Source organism: Pristiophorus japonicus, chromosome 9 (assembly GCF_044704955.1).
Source record: "Pristiophorus japonicus isolate sPriJap1 chromosome 9, sPriJap1.hap1, whole genome shotgun sequence".
NCBI lineage: Eukaryota > Metazoa > Chordata > Chondrichthyes > Pristiophoridae > Pristiophorus > Pristiophorus japonicus.
In genome coordinates, this window is record NC_091985.1 from 38780501 (window position 1) to 38796416 (window position 15916).

Genomic DNA, 15916 nt, shown 5'->3' on the forward strand with positions numbered 1-15916 from the left:
CCTTCAGGGCTGCTGACCGAGGGCCGTGCGGCTCTTTGTCGGCCGGCGTGGACACGATAGGCCGAAATGGACTCCTTCTGTGCTGTAGATTTCTATGTTTCTATGGTGGGTAGCCAGCACTTTATAAGCTGCTCAGCGATCTAGCTCCAATTCTATTAAACCCTCTATGGAAAACGTTGGTCATCTGTGTGACAAATTATGTTTTGTTTCTCTCTGTCTTTCTGTCGCAGCTTTCCGGACCTGGTCTTTAAACTGTACTTTCCTTTGGTGTCTTGTGTTCTTTTCTCAATGGAAATTGCTCAGCAAGCAGTTGGAATTGGATATGCCATGCTGTTTAAAAGGCTTAAGTGCCCGGTTCCCTCTTCAAACGCACTCAGAAGCATTATTGCCGATGTGTCTTAATGGGATTCCAGTTTTGCTGCCATTATATCTCATTCTACAGCACTCCACTAATACTAAATAGTGCATTTTTGCATGGTCACTTCAGCTCATAAAAATGTTAAGTAACAATGCAATCAGAGTAATTTCTAGGCTTAGATTTCTAACTCATTAATGGTTCTATTGGGTGAAACATGATAAATAATAATAAAGGGGAAGGAGCTGGTAAAATTGCGCTACTCACTCCTGTTGTTAATATGGTTGTACAAACACTTGAGGGAGATAGCCACACTGACAACATACTGACTGGTGTGTTATTGTGCCTCAGAAATAGTTGGACTTGTGTAACTCTCAATGATCCAAAACATCTCGTACAAATATTTTGGAAAATGAATTTTAAGACATTGTTGGAAAATATAACATGCTGCTTTACATAGAGTGCTTGTTACTATTTTATTGATGAATAATGGGAGAGTTAAATGGTTTTGTGGATCTTTTGAAGGTAGTTTGCTGAAACATAATTATTTTTTCTTCTTAAACAGAAAGATACGGAAGATGAAGTTAGAGAAATAATTCGCAATAATCTTCACCTTCAGGGAAAAGTAGGTTTCTGGTGTTACTGTTTACTTGCTAAACAATTGCTGCTTTATTTATATTTGTGGAACTGCTCTCCATTGATTGCTGTGCTGGAGCATGAACTATGTACAAGTTTCATCGCAGTTACTGTTTGGTTGTAAGATTTTTACTTGTTCATTTCACACATGTCTCTCTCTCTTCCCACATGCCTGCATGCCGCCTTTCAGTGTCGAGCCTTTCATTTCAAGGAACTGCTGAAGAGACTAATCATAGTTCTGAAATGGATGCAGAACAAATCTTCCAAATCCATCTCAAGGCTCACTAACTCAGGTCCAGATTTGCCAACCACTTACATTCATTAAAACTTGACCATACAACAACACTCTACTACACTAGGCATTGTTCCCAGAAGTCAACAAACTCCTTTGTCTACGCTCAAAAAAACCTCTTCATTTGACCACGTGCCCATGATGAGACACTCAAAGACACAGTCAAAGCATTTTGAGATGTTGGTTGCTCCTGTGCCACAACCCCGTCGCTCCTGGGCCACAACCCCGTCGCTCCTGGGCCACGACCCCGTCGCTCCTGGGCCACAACCCCGTCGCTCCTGGGCCACAACCCCGTCGCTCCTGGGCCACAACCCCGTCGCTCCTGGGCCACGACCCCGTCGCTCCTGGGCCATGACCCCGTCGCTCCTGGGCCACGACCCCGGCGCTCCTGGGCCACAACCCTGCCGCTCCTCGACTCTGACCCTGTCGCTCCTGGGCCACGACCCCGTCGCTCCTGTGCCACAACCCCGTCGCTCCTGGGCCACAACCCCGTCGCTCCTGTGCCACAACCCCGTCGCTCCTGGGCCACGACCCCGTCGCTCCTGGGCCACGACCCCGTCGCTCCTGGGCCACGACCCGTCGCTCCTGGGCCACAACCCCGTCGCTCCTGGGCCACGACCCCGTCGCTCCTGGGCCACGACCCGTCGCTCCTGGGCCACGACCCCGTCGCTCCTGGGCCACGACCCCGGCGCTCCTGGGCCACAACCCTGCCGCTCCTCGACTCTGACCCTGTCGCTCCTGGGCCACGACCCCGTCGCTCCTGGGCCACGACCCGTCGCTCCTGGGCCACGACCCGTCGCTCCTGGGCCACAACCCGTCGCTCCTGGGCCACGACCCCGTCGCTCCTGGGCCACGACCCCGTCGCTCCTGTGCCACAACCCCGTCGCTCCTGGGCCACGACCCCGGCGCTCCTGTGCCACAACCCCGTCGCTCCTGGGCCATAACCCGTCGCTCCTGTGCCACAACCCCGTCGCTCCTGGGCCACAACCCCGTCGCTCCTGGGCCACGACCCCGGCGCTCCTGGGCCACAACCCTGCCGCTCCTCGACTCCGACCCTGTTGCTCCTGGGCCACGACCCGTCGCTCCTGGGCCACGACCCCGTCGCTCCTGGGCCACGACCCGTCGCTCCTGTGCCATAACCCTGCCGCTCCTCGACTCCGACCCTGTAGCTCCTGGGCCACAACCCGTCGCTCCTGGGCCACAACCCGTCGCTCCTGTGCCATAACCCTGCCGCTCCTCGACTCCGACCCTGTAGCTCCTGGGCCACAACCCGTCGCTCCTGGGCCACAACCCGTCGCTCCTGGGCCACGACCCCGTCGCTCCTGGGCCACGACCCCGGCGCTCCTGGGCCACAACCCTGCCGCTCCTCGACTCTGACCCTGTCGCTCCTGGGCCACAACCCGTTGCTCCTGGGCCACAACCCGTCGCTCCTGGGCCACGACCCCGTCGCTCCTGGGCCACGACCCGTCGCTCCTGGGCCATAACCCTGCCGCTCCTCGACTCCGACCCTGTAGCTCCTGGGCCACAACCCGTCGCTCCTGGGCCACAACCCGTCGCTCCTGGGCCACGACCCCGTCGCTCCTGGGCCACGACCCCGTCGCTCCTGAGCCACGACCCCGTCGCTCCTGGGCCACAACCTCGTCGCTCCTGGGCCACGACCCCGTCGCTCCTGGGCCACGACCCCGTCGCTCCTGGGCCACGACCCCGTCGCTCCTGGGCCACGACCCCGTCGCTCCTGGGCCACGACCCCGTCGCTCCTGGGCCACGACCCCATCGCTCCTGGGCCACGACCCCGTCGCTCCTGTGCCACGACCCCGTCGCTCCTGGGCCACGACCCCGTCGCTCCTGTGCCACGACCCGTCGCTCCTGGGCCACGACCCCGTCGCTCCTGGGCCATAACCCGTCGCTCCTGTGCCACAACCCCGCCGCTCCTCGACTCCGACACCGCCGCTCCTCAACTCCGACCCCGTCGCTCCTGTGCCACAACCCGTCGCTCCTGGGCCACGACCCGTCGCTCCTGTGCCACAACCCCGCCGCTCCTCGACTCCGACACCGTCGCTCCTCAACTCCGACCCCGTCGCTCCTGGGCCATGACCCCGCCGCTCCTCGACTCCGACCCTGTTGCTCCTGGACCACGACCCCGCCGCTCCTCAACTCCGACACCGCCGCTCCTCAACTCCGACCCCGTCGCTCCTGGGCCATGACCCCGCCGCTCCTCAAGGGGCTGGCTCCTCCTTATATCCCCGACCTGCCGCGGTGGGGGGCGCCGCCTGGTGGGAATCCTGGACAGGAATCATCTCATGTCCTTCCATTAACCTGCAGTGAGTACATTGCAGCTGTTAACGTTTCATTGTACATATCATTAGGTATCAATGGCACCTACGTAGTCACCGTCAATGTCCAACATAATGCCTGTGCCAATAAACTTGCAGTATGGAATAAAATCACTCCCTTGAATTGAACAATACAATACAAATAATACAAAACAAACGTCAGTAATTTGAATGCTATAATTTGAATCCGATTTCTGAATTCTAGATGCCACTTTGATTTTGCTTTTGGAGCTTTTGATGTTACCTGAATGGCTCAGATTCTGTAATCATTCCCAGGTTTTGACTATTTTTATATGCCGCTTTCGACAATCACGTGATTGTATTGTTCTGCAATGATGATATAGTGGTTTCTCATAGTCTTCAATCATTTAACCTCTTTTCAGCTTTGCTTTGACATTGGCACTGTTTTCATTTTAGTGAAAATGTATATATTATAAACAATTCCGAATGCTATAGAGCGAGTGTAAAGCTTTAATTTGATCTCAATATTCATATAATATTCAGAAACCATTCAAAACTTTGCACCTCTAGCTTCTGATACCATCTGAACTGCTACCGTTAATTACAAACAACCTTACTGCGTATTTGAAACAATCCGAGATGTGTATTACAGTACATAAAGTTGTGTTTTGTATTTTTCCATCCAATTTTTCTGACCTACTATTTAAATTTGAATTGTTCAAACACTAGAAGTGACTAGATTTTAACAGCGATGGGGTGGGTAGTGCAATCGGGTACTAATTGAAAACAATTATTCATCTGTTGGGCTGGAGGTACTATAAATTGAACTAAACAGGATTAAGTGTGAGTTTTAATAAAACACTTGTGTAGATATTGTCAAAGGAATTTGCGGTGCTTTGTGGATACTGTTGTGTGATCACTGACACTTGTCCCTTCCTACAGTTGGAAGATCCTGCCATTAGGTGGCAGATGGCCCTTTACAAAGATCTGCCCAACAGGAATGAAGATACGTCTGATCCAGAGAAGACGGTGGTACGTGTGCTGGATATTGCCAACGTGGTCTTCCACTTGGAGCAGGTCTGTGTTCGTTACTAAAGATAAATGATCATAATTCGAATGCACAGAACTCTTGTGGAGCTGAGCTCAAAGTTAGAGGTTAAGTGGGGGCCAGGGGGGTGGCATCCATGAGAGGGGAATGCGGAGGAGCCGGCGGTGGGTGGGAAGGTTATTGTGGGGCTTGCAATAGTCCCTTTAAGGATTACTGGTTAAACTTCTCTAGGCCCAGTACCAGTGAGTGAAGTATGTGCAGCATAGGGCTCTGCCTGTTGGTACCTTTGTATTGCATCTGGGCACAGTATAGAACTCCCAATTTGCATGCCTCAGTGAGGCACCTGCCTGAAACAAGCAATGACTTTGGTTTCGTATTTCCAGGATTAGTTGGAAATGGCAGCTGGTGTATCAGGAGTGAGAAGCCCTGCGGATTTTTGGAGCGCGAATGCCTCATTCCCACCAGTGAAACTTGAGTCCATCATTTGCATCATTTACTTTCAGTAAATGCTGTATTGCTTGTGGAGGAAGAAGGCCGTTCAGCCCATCTCCATTCATTAATCCGAAACAACCCTACATATAGGGTTTCCTAAATTATTACAGGGTTTGCACATTCACCACTCAAAGTAAAAGTCCATTTCTTAGACCCGACTTCAATCTCCCATTCTCAATGAGAACAGTGTGCAAAAGTCCGGGTTGATGATGTAATTCAGACCCTGACGTGATGTTAATGTGCAGTCACATTTTCGCACCTGGTGCCTGTCTCGTCAGGGAAACCTGCTGCCACTCAGGAGCAGGCCCAGGCGAGAGGCAAGGAGGTAAGTAAATTCAACTTTTGGTGTTTTTGTTGTGGCCCAGGAAGAGTAGGCGTCCTCCATCAAGCCACACCAGGAAACCTGGTGCCTCTGCTGCTCTTCTCCCCTTCCCCGATTGTGATCCCACTGCCGAGCTTCTCCCCACCCCACCCCCTTCCTGACGCATGTACTTAACCGTATCCTTGGGGTTCCCAACAGCAACCTTCTGTTGCGGGATCACTCGCTCCTTCCCGCCGGCCACCACGTTATTCAGGTCGGGTATGGGCGGAATCAGTCCTGGCATATTATAGTGAGGCCCGTTGTTTGAAATAGCTCGGGGCTTCTGTCAGTGAGTCTGTGCAAGCTTATCGCTCCCCGTGCTCATTGGTTAAAATCGGGGCTCTAGTGTTGATTACTCTCTGCATGAAGAACAATTTCCTAATATCTTCTGTAAATGACCTTTGACTGGTTTGCAGCTGTGTCCCCTTGTTCTATTTCCATGATTTAATTTACAGTAATATTCTGGATTAAACTTTTCCACATTTACTATTTTCTATGCTACTACAGGCGCGACGTCCAAAATCCGGAGTTCCGGAATGTTCCGGAATCCGGATACCGGGCCGATCCGTGGCGGGCTCATCTGGAAAATGTTCCGCAATCTGGACTCCACAGCCTCGGCCGCCCGACCTCCCCCAGCCTCGGCCCGACCTCCCTCGACCTCCGGTGGCCCAACCTCCCCCCTCCCCAACCTCCGGCAGCCTGGCCAACCCCCCCTCCCCTCCCAGGCAAAGATGTTCCGATATCCGGAATGGCCTCGGTCCTGAGGTTTCGGATTTCGGACGTCACACCTGCAGAATAACCTCTCAAGCTCCACTTTTGCGGCTGAACAGCCGAAAGGGTTTTCACTTTCCATATTGTTGGGCCCATTTTAAAACTGCTGTAACAGCAAACAAAGAAATTTCGTATCAACACACAAAGCGCAATTTACGCCACTGTCCCACCGTGTGATTTCAAGTACACTACAGCTTGAAACCTTCAAACACGAGTCACCTCGTGTGTCAGCTCCGTGCAATCTCATTTTAATGGGCGCCATGAGAATAAATTCGAGAATTGGTTAAAACTTAAGATGACTGAATCTTTTTCTGTTAAAATTGGTCACACAGTTGTAATCGTAAGACTGACTTTTGCATTTGTGCCAAATGCTTTAGGTTGAGCATCCACAGAGATCTAAAAAAGCTGTCTGGCACAAGCTGCTGTCCAAGCAGCGTAAACGGGCAGTAGTGGCCTGCTTCAGGATGGCACCACTCTATAATTTACCACGGTAAGAACTGATTGTTTTCCACCCACAGTAAAAGAACTTAGAAATTCAGGTTGTTGCGCTTCCCTTAGCACCCCTGGGGGGCACTAATGGGGCGCAGACGACTTTCTGCCTGGGTGCGCGGTGCCAATTATGATTCCTGCTCAATTGCACGGGAGTTTAGCGATGGCGGTAACCCGTAGCAGCCTGCTTCGCTGCGCTGGCAATGTTGACGTCATCACCATGTGTTCTGCCCCGGAACAAAAATTGGAGAGCAAACGCTGAATCTGCGGCAGGTGATGCCAGTGACAGCCTCAGGGGGCGCGTACCAGGCTGCAAGCCGCTCGCGGGGCGCTACTTAAAGGGGAGGTGGAGGCCATGTAAAAAAAAAAGTGAAGTTTTTCTTCGACGCCCCATTGGCGCCTTGATCGTGTGGTCCGTGCTGCGATTGTTCAGCCCGACACTCTACTTGAGTGCCGGGCTGTTGGCGTCCATTGAGGCCCATTTCATACCTGCAGAGTTTGCAGCTTGGGCCCTCCCCTTTAATGAAGGGAAGAGCCCCTCCTACATGGCAGCCCAGTGCATGGCGCAGCATCCCGCTCCCGACCCGTCCGCCGCACTACTGTCTCAGAAAGGAAGTGGAGCGCCTTATTTTTGTGCTCCACTTCCTTTCGGGGGCGGTAACCCGAATTTTTCGATCGGGGCGCGACTTCCCGGCCTGGCGCACAATGTCCCGTCTCCTGGATGTTACCGCCCCCAAAAGGGGCGCAACGAAATGTCACCCGCCTTGTATAAACCATTTACATTTCCTCTGTATAGGTCAGGTTGTCCTTGTCAGAGCATCAGGAACTATTCATAACATCATGAAGAGTCAAGTAGAGTTTGTTCCAAAGTGAAAAAGAGCGCATTTTTATTTCTTATATTTACTTATATTTTACTTATATTTACAAAAGGTCTGATTTATATTTGTTCTCTAGATGTGGCAACACTGTACTTATTCCCTATCCCCAGTTGCCCTTGGAAGGTAATAACAGGGTTTTTACAATTGCAAAAGCAAAATACTGCGGATTCTGGAAATCTGAAATAAAACCCCAAAATGCTGGAAATACTCAGCAGATCAGGCAGCATCTGTGGAGAGAGAAACAGTGTTAACGTTTCAGGGCGATGACCTTTCGTCAGAACTGGTATTTACACACACTTTCAACTTAGTGTCAGCTGTGGCTCAGTGGGTAGCATTCTTGCCTCTGAGTCAGAAGATTGTGGGTTCAAGTCACACTCCAGGAACTTGTCACACAAAAAAATCTAAGCTGACACTCCAGTGCAGTGTTGAGGGAATGCTGCGCTGTCGGAGGTGTTGTCTTTTGGATCAGACGTTGAACCAAGGCACCGTCTTCTCTCAAGCAGACGTAAAAGATTTCATGGCACTATTTCGAACAAGAGCAAGGGAGTTATCCCTGGTGTCCTGACCAATATTTATCCCTCAATCAACATAACAAAAAAAACAGATTATTTGGTCATTATCACATTGCTGTTTGTGGCAGCTTGCGTGTGTGCAAATTGGCTGCTGCGTTTCCCACATACAACAGTGACTGCACTACACTTCATTGGCTGTAAAGCGCTTTAAGACATCCGATGGTCATGAAAGGCGCTATAGAGATCCAAGTCTTTCTTTACCCAATATCCCAAGGCACTTCACATAGGAGAACTGGATACAGAACAATCAATAGGATTGTTGAAAAGATGGGTATCGAGGAAGCTTTTGAAGACAGAGAGGGAAGTAACAACACAGGTATTTAGGTCGGGAGTTCCAGAAAATGAGTACAGCTGATGACACTGCTACTACTGATGGATTGTGGGACAAGGGAATCAACAGGAGGCCAGTGTCAGAGGTTCGAATGTCATGTGCTGGGATGTAGGATTGATGGGGCCTGCAGTGCTAGGGTTGGCCAAGGCCTTAGAGGGATTTATAAAGGAGGATAAAGATTTTGAATTCAGAGATGGGAAGCCAGCGAAGGTTATCAAGGATAGAGGTGCTGGGAAAGTGCAACTTAGTGTGAGATAGGATTTGGAAAAGTAGGAATTGTTGTAGGGTGTAGATCGGGAGGCTACTGAGTATGGTACTGGAGAGGTCTACTCCAGAAGTAATGAATGCATGAACAAGGGAGGAATGTTGTTTTAAAGCTGCAAACATTGGCTCCTTCAACAGGAGTGCTAATCTCCCCAATGACTAAGAAACAGCATCTTTTGCTTCTGCAGACATAAAAACATAAGAAATAGGAGCAGGAGTAGGCCATACGACCCCTCGAGCCTGCTCCAGCGTTCAATAGAATCATGGCTGATCTGACCATCGGCTCAGCTCCACTTTCCTGCCCACTCCCCATAACCCTTGACTCCCTTATCGTTCAAAAATCTGTCTATCTTCACCTTAAATATATTCAATGACCCAACCTTCACAGCTCTCTGGGGTAGAAAATATTCCTCCAAATTTCCGTTTTAAATGGGCAACCCCTTATTCTGAATCTATGCCCCCCAGTTCTAGATTCCCCCATGAGGGGAAACATCCTCTCTGCATCTACCCTGTCAAACCCCCATAGAATCTTATACGTTTCAATAAAATCACCTCTCATTCTTCTAAACTCCAATTAGTATAGGCCCAATCTGCTCAACCTTTCTTCTTCAGACAACCCCTTCATCTCAGAAATCAACCTCATGAACCTTCTCTGAACTGCCTCCAATGCAAGTATACCCCTCCTTAAATAAAGACACCAAAAGTGTACGCAGTACTCCAGGTGTGATCTCAACAACACTCTACAGTTGTAGCAGGATTTCCCTACTTTTTATACTCCAACCCCCTTGCAATAAAGGCCAACATTCCATTTGCCTTCCTAATTACTTGCTGTACCTGCACGCTAACGTTTTGTGTTTCATGTACAAGGACCCCCCAGATCCCTCTGTACCGTAGCATTTTCTAATCTCTCCCCATTTAAATAATAATTAGCTTTATTATTTTTCCTACCAAAGTGGATAACCTCACATTTTCCCACATTATACTCCATCTGCCAAATGTTGGCCACTCACTTAGCCTGTCTATATCCATTTGCAGATTCTTTGTGTCCTCCTCATAACTTGCTTTCCCACCAATCTTGGTATCATCAGCAAATTTGGCTACATTACACTCAGTCCCTTCATCCAAGTCATTAATATAGATTGTAAATAGTTGAGGCCCCAGCATTGATCCCTGTGGAACCCCACAAGTTACAGTTTGTCAACCTGAAAATGAGCCATTTATCCCGACTCTCTGTTTTCTGTTAGTTAGCCAATCCTCTATCCGTGCTAATAATATATTACCCCCAACCCCGTGAGCACTTATCTTGTGCAGTAATCTTTTATATAGTACCTTATCGAATGCCCGCTGGAAATCCAAATACACCATTATCCACCCTGCTCAGTATATCCTCAAAGAAGTCGAGCAAATTTGTCAAACATGGTTTCCCTTTCATAAAAACATGCTGACTCTGCTTGACTGCATTGTGATTTTCTCAATGTTCTGCTACTACTTCCTTAATAATGGACTCCAGCATTTTCCCAATGACAGTTGTTAGGCTAACTGGTCTATAGTTTCCTGCTTTCTGTCTCCCTTCTTTCTTAAATAGGGGCGTTACATTTGCGGCTGAGCCATTCAGCAGTCACTGCACCTCCAGCAGCAGGTAGTAACATTTATATTGTACCTAGAGTGCCTCTGCCTGTCTAGGTGCTGGCAAAACTCACCACTCAAGGCACTGTTACATTGCTGTGTAGGCTTTGGGAGAGTGTTGCTTTCCTGGCCAACTGGTGCTGTTCTCCCTTGTTTACTTTTCCAGCACCGAACACCAGCCAGAAGTGGAGCTGATTAAGCCAGCGGCGACTTACAGATACAAAAAAACTGCCGATGGACCAAAGCAAATCTGCTGCTTTATTTTTCCAAGTGCAACTGATGGCAAGAGGTGTCGTTGGCTGAACTTCTATAAAACACTTTTATGTGGATCCCGGAACCCTCAGGGGCAACAATACAGCCTTTTGTACCACTACAAAACTGCTGACAAATTTGAGACTGTAGCAGTAGCAGCATTTGGTAAATGGGGCATTAGCAATAGCTTCCTACTGCAACTAAGTTTCACAGGAACGTAGGCCATTCAGTTCCTCGAGCCTATTCCACCATTCAGTGAGATCATGGCTGATCTGTACCTTAAGTCCATTTACCTTGGTTCCATAACCCTTAACACCCTTACCTAAGTCTTGAGATTTTCAGTTGACCTAGCCTCAGCAGCTTTTTGGGGAGAGAATTCTAGCTTTTTAACTGTCCTTTGTGTGAAATAGTGCTTCCTGACATCACGCCTGAATGGCCCAGCTCTAATTTTAAGGTTCTGCCCCCTTCTTCTTGATTCCCCCACCAGAGGAAATAGTTTCTCTCTGTCTACCTTATAGAAACATAGAAAATAGGTGCAGGAGTAGGCCATTCAGCCCTTCGAGCCTGCACCACCATTCAATAAGATCATGGCTGATCATTCACCTCAGTACCTCATTCCTGCTTTCTCTCCATACCTCTTGATCCCTTTAGCCGTAAGGGCCACATCTAACTCTCTCTTGAATATATCTAACAAACTGGCCTCAACAAATTTCTGCGGTAGAGAATTCCACAGGTTAACAACTCTCTGAGTGAAGAAGTTTCTCCTCATCTCAGTCCTATCAACTCCTTTAATCAATCAACCTTTAATCTTCTCTACTCAAGGGGAATGCAAGCCTAGTCTATGCAGCCTGTCCTCATAATTTAACCCTTTTACCCTTGGTATCATTCTGGTGAAGCTGTGCTGCACACTCTCCTAGGCCAATATATCCATGCTGAGACAAGGTGCCCAGAAATTAATGCAGTACTCAGACAGTAACTTTCTGTGCTGTGGAGTGCATCCGAGACAGCCCTGTTCAAGGTTTTTTACTCAAGGGTATTTGATACTTCCGCTATTCTTTTTACAAGAACAAATGAAAAATTTGTGTTATTTTGAAAATTAATATTTATGAACATAAATTTAGATGAGAGATTAACAGTCAATTTATGTTGGCACAGACATTCTTCGTTATTATTAAAAAGACCCTAATCAGGTTGAGGCAGATGAAAAAATCTAGCTTGAGGTGAGAAATGATCAGATATTGCTAAAGCAGATGGCAATGACTGACAGAACAGTGCTACAAATTGGGCTTCAGATAGCAACATTCATTTCTTTAATCAGTTTAACATTATCCAGAATGGAGTACAGTCCTGATGTAATAAGCAATGCAAATGACTTTGTCATAACTGTCATTGGCGTATTTCTCTTCAGGCACCGAGCTGTCAACCTCTTCCTTCAAGGCTATGAGAAATCCTGGATTGAGACCGAGGAACATTATTTTGAAGATAAGCTAATAGAAGATATAGCCGTAAGTAACACTTTGCTGCTGGTCTTCATGTAGCCTAATTTGCGTGGATTCTAATAAGGTAATAGAAACGTAAAGCAGTGTGATTTGGGAAGGTTTTTTTATTGTCATGTCTTTGCCTTTACCTTTCCACCAGGACAACTATTCCATCATCACTTAACGCTCTACAACAGATGTCCTTTATCGTTGCTCTGTTTGATATGGGCAATGAACATGTTAATCAACTCATATGGAATTCCTTTGTACACTATTTTAGCAAAAGCATAAGCCCATTTAAAAAACATAGAATGCCTTTGTTAAAATAGTGAACTGAGGAATTTCAAACAAACATGTTGGCCGCAACTTTATCGGCGCTGAGAGGACGGGATTGGAGGCGGGTCAGCTGTCAAGTTTGAAAAGATTGACAGCGGGCCGGGAGCGGGTCTCCACGCCAGTCTCCCAGGTGCTGGGTCTGTCAACGCTGAACAGACCCGACACCAAGCGGCGGGGGTGGCAATTTAGGTTATTATGGGCTTGTTAACAAGCACTTAAAAACTATTTTAAGCTCACCTTTAGATTTTTAGAGCTCGCCAATGGCTTCCCCACTGCTCGGCGATGACGTCAGGTAAGGAGGCCGGGTGTTGTGTCAGCATGGGATGATTTACTAAGTTGATGGCTGCAAATGGTCTATAAAAGCTCCCATTTCATAGGTGTTCACTTTAAAAGGTTAGAAGCTGTTGCTTAATGCATTTGGAAGACAGATTGAGCTTTATGCAGTTTGCAAGTGTTTGGAGCAAACTCTCTATCCAGTGTCACCTCCTTGGAGTAACCTCTTTCACCATTGACAGATTGCTTCTGTTATCTCAACCTCACCTGCCATCTATTCCATCAGCATGAGTGCCCTTGAAAAAATCTCATCTTGGTCCACAGAATCCCACCACGATCAGCCCCAACTCCAGCATCACTAAACACACCAGCATCACCAACACAACAACACCAACCTTCTCCGCAATCACCTGATGCTGCACAGGACACAGGGCATCAGCACCTGACCACATTGCTGCTCGGGAGGCCAGGGATGGCCTCACCATGGCCTCATTTACTTCACTTGATGCTGTACATCGTGGCTGCCACATGATGCGCCAGATTGGCACCACCCCACACCAACACCATAAAACATCCCTGCAGTGCCAAGCCATTCCTTTCATCACCATTGTAAGGGGTACTCTTACATCTGACCATTAACTACAACTCACTAAGCCACTTCCAAAGGTGCACACAAATCTGTCCAAGAATGCAAAATGTTCAAAATAAAGATTTCACTGTTTGACCACGGATTAACAGAAACTTTACATGAACATTGACAATAACATCCAAGTGCCTACCCGTTTGTGTTATTAGTTGGTATGATTGCACAAGGATGAGTTTGAGGGGTGGCTAGTGAGATGGGGATGTGTTAATGTAGATAGAGAGAGGGATGGGTGGAGGTGCAAGGTAAGTTGGTGTGAGTAAGAATGTGCAGGAATAGGGTAGGGAAGGCAGAGTGATGGGGATGTGATGAGTGGCACAGCAGGATGAGATTGCGTGTGGTTTTGCAGTAACATTTCGTGATCTACTGAGATACTGGCCACTGCAACCGGGTCCTCCTGACGATAGCCCTGCTTGTGCTCTCCTGTGCAATGTGCAACCAGGCTGCATTGTCTCCTAAGGAGGAGAACCTCCCTGTGTTGTGACTCCCTCCATAAGCATATGGAGGAATTCATGGGAGAGCCTGGGTGCAGCCGTGCACCTTTGTGCAGTGCTGGTCAGTATTTGCAGCAGCTCAATGCTGCAGAACACTGACAGCACAACTGTCAAAATCAATTTGGACTTGTTCTCTTTAAGGGTACTGGCTGATGACGCGTCATCAAATGGTGTTATCAGACCTGCATCCTTTTAATTCGCCGGGAACCTTGCTGGGCAGCTTAACAAGCTCAATCTAGGTAAAATTACTTGTCGAGAGTGGGATGGAGCAGGCAGCAGGCTGGGACCTCTGTACAGACCCTGGCCGCCTCAGTAGGCGGAATCACGGCTGTTAATGCTTGTTATCAATATCGCACAGCAGAATTTCAGCACAAGAGGAGAAATCATCTGTGACATTTTCACTTAATAAAATTGATTTGCAAGGTAGACAGAGATTATCATTGCAAATTTTTAAGGCCCAATATGTTATGTGGACACAACAGCATCCCCTGAAAAGTTCAGATTTTTCACACTTGCGGTTTGGAATCTGCAGACAGATATCCTTCCGCACTGCAAGTCAGACACAACAACAACTTGCATTCATATGGTACCTATAAGGTAACGAAACATCCCAGGGCATCTCACTTTTAGGGAAAAGGAGAACCGACTCCAAGAAATGGCTGAGCGCACTGGACACAGCAAGGGATATGTGTCTCGGCAACATCCTGGCTGTCGTGCTGAAGAGCTGTGCTCCAGAACTAGCTGTGGCTCTAACTAAACTGTTCCAGTACAGATACAACACTGGCATCTATTCGACAATGTGGAAAATTGCCCAAGTATGTTCTACCCACATAAAGCAGGACAAATCCAACCTGGCCAATTACTGCCCCATCAGCCTACTCTCAATCATCAGCAAAGTGATGGAAGAAGTCGTCAACTGTGCTATCAAACAGCAATAATTTGCTCACTGATGATTAATTTGGGTTCCACCAGGATCACTCAGCTCCAGACCTCATTACAGCTTTGGTCCAAATATGGACAGAACTGCTGAATTCCAGAGGTCAGGTGACATCAAGACAGCATTCGACCGACTGTGGTAACAAGAAGCTCTGGTAAAACTGAAGTCAGTGGGGATCAGTGGTGAAACTCTCCACCGGCTGGAGTCATACCTAGCACAAAGGAAGATGGCTGTGATGGTTGGAGGCTAATCATCTCAGCCCCAGGACGTCACTGCAGGAGTTCCTCAGGGCAGTGTCCTCGGTCCAACCATCTTTAGCTTATTCATCATTGATGTTCCCTCCATCATAAAATCAGAAGTGGGACTGTTCGTTGATGATTGCACAGCTAAAGAAGCAGGCTGTGCCCTGGAACTCCCTCCCCAACAGCACTATGAGAGTACCTTAACCACACTGACTGCAGTGTTTTCACTGAATACTGTACTGTAAATGTTAAAGTTACGAATATATCAACATACGAACAATGACAGACAGGTAAAGCCCATCTGGTCCATTAAGCCTGTCCCACACAATTTCAATACCTTGTGTATCACAACATATACACCATATACACTCTACCTCACCCGAAACCATGTGATCTACTGGGAGAGGCAAAAAAACAGATTAAAAAAACCCAGGCCAATTTGGGGGAAAAAAATCTGGGAGTTCCTCCCCGCCCCACCTAGGCGATCAAAACTAGTCCAGGAAATCACTCTGGCTGTTAAATTCCCTGCAGTTTCTGCAGGAAATCCTGAAATAGGTCAGTATGTTCGTAATTCGCGTCACAATTTAAAAAAAATTGAATTTCACTTTGCTTGTAAGTTTATCTGTTTACTTCTTTAGAAACCAGGGGGGGAAAAACCAGCAGAAGAGGAGGAGGGAACCAAACGACCTGACCCTCTTCACCAACTCATTCTGCTTTTCAGTCGAACAGCTTTAACTGAAAAATGGTAGGTTTAACAGAAAAGTACAATTAGGATAACTTACTCTCAAACTAAATCGTTTGGAGCTAAAGTTGTACTGCACTTGAAAAAGGGCTCCAGATATGGTAGGATAA

The 15916-nt window shown here is 48.0% G+C and overlaps 1 protein-coding gene across 1 annotated transcript in view; it reads left to right on the forward strand.

The window, feature by feature from the left end:
* Window positions 1-15916, forward strand: part of ryr2a (ryanodine receptor 2a (cardiac)) — a 924147-nt gene that overhangs the window by 705651 nt on the left and 202580 nt on the right. The window contains exons 73-77 of the mRNA XM_070890953.1: window positions 921-980; window positions 4520-4654; window positions 6627-6739; window positions 12070-12166; window positions 15703-15809. Coding sequence (XP_070747054.1) covers window positions 921-980; window positions 4520-4654; window positions 6627-6739; window positions 12070-12166; window positions 15703-15809 — 512 coding nt within the window. The remainder of the gene's footprint in view (window positions 1-920; window positions 981-4519; window positions 4655-6626; window positions 6740-12069; window positions 12167-15702; window positions 15810-15916) is intronic.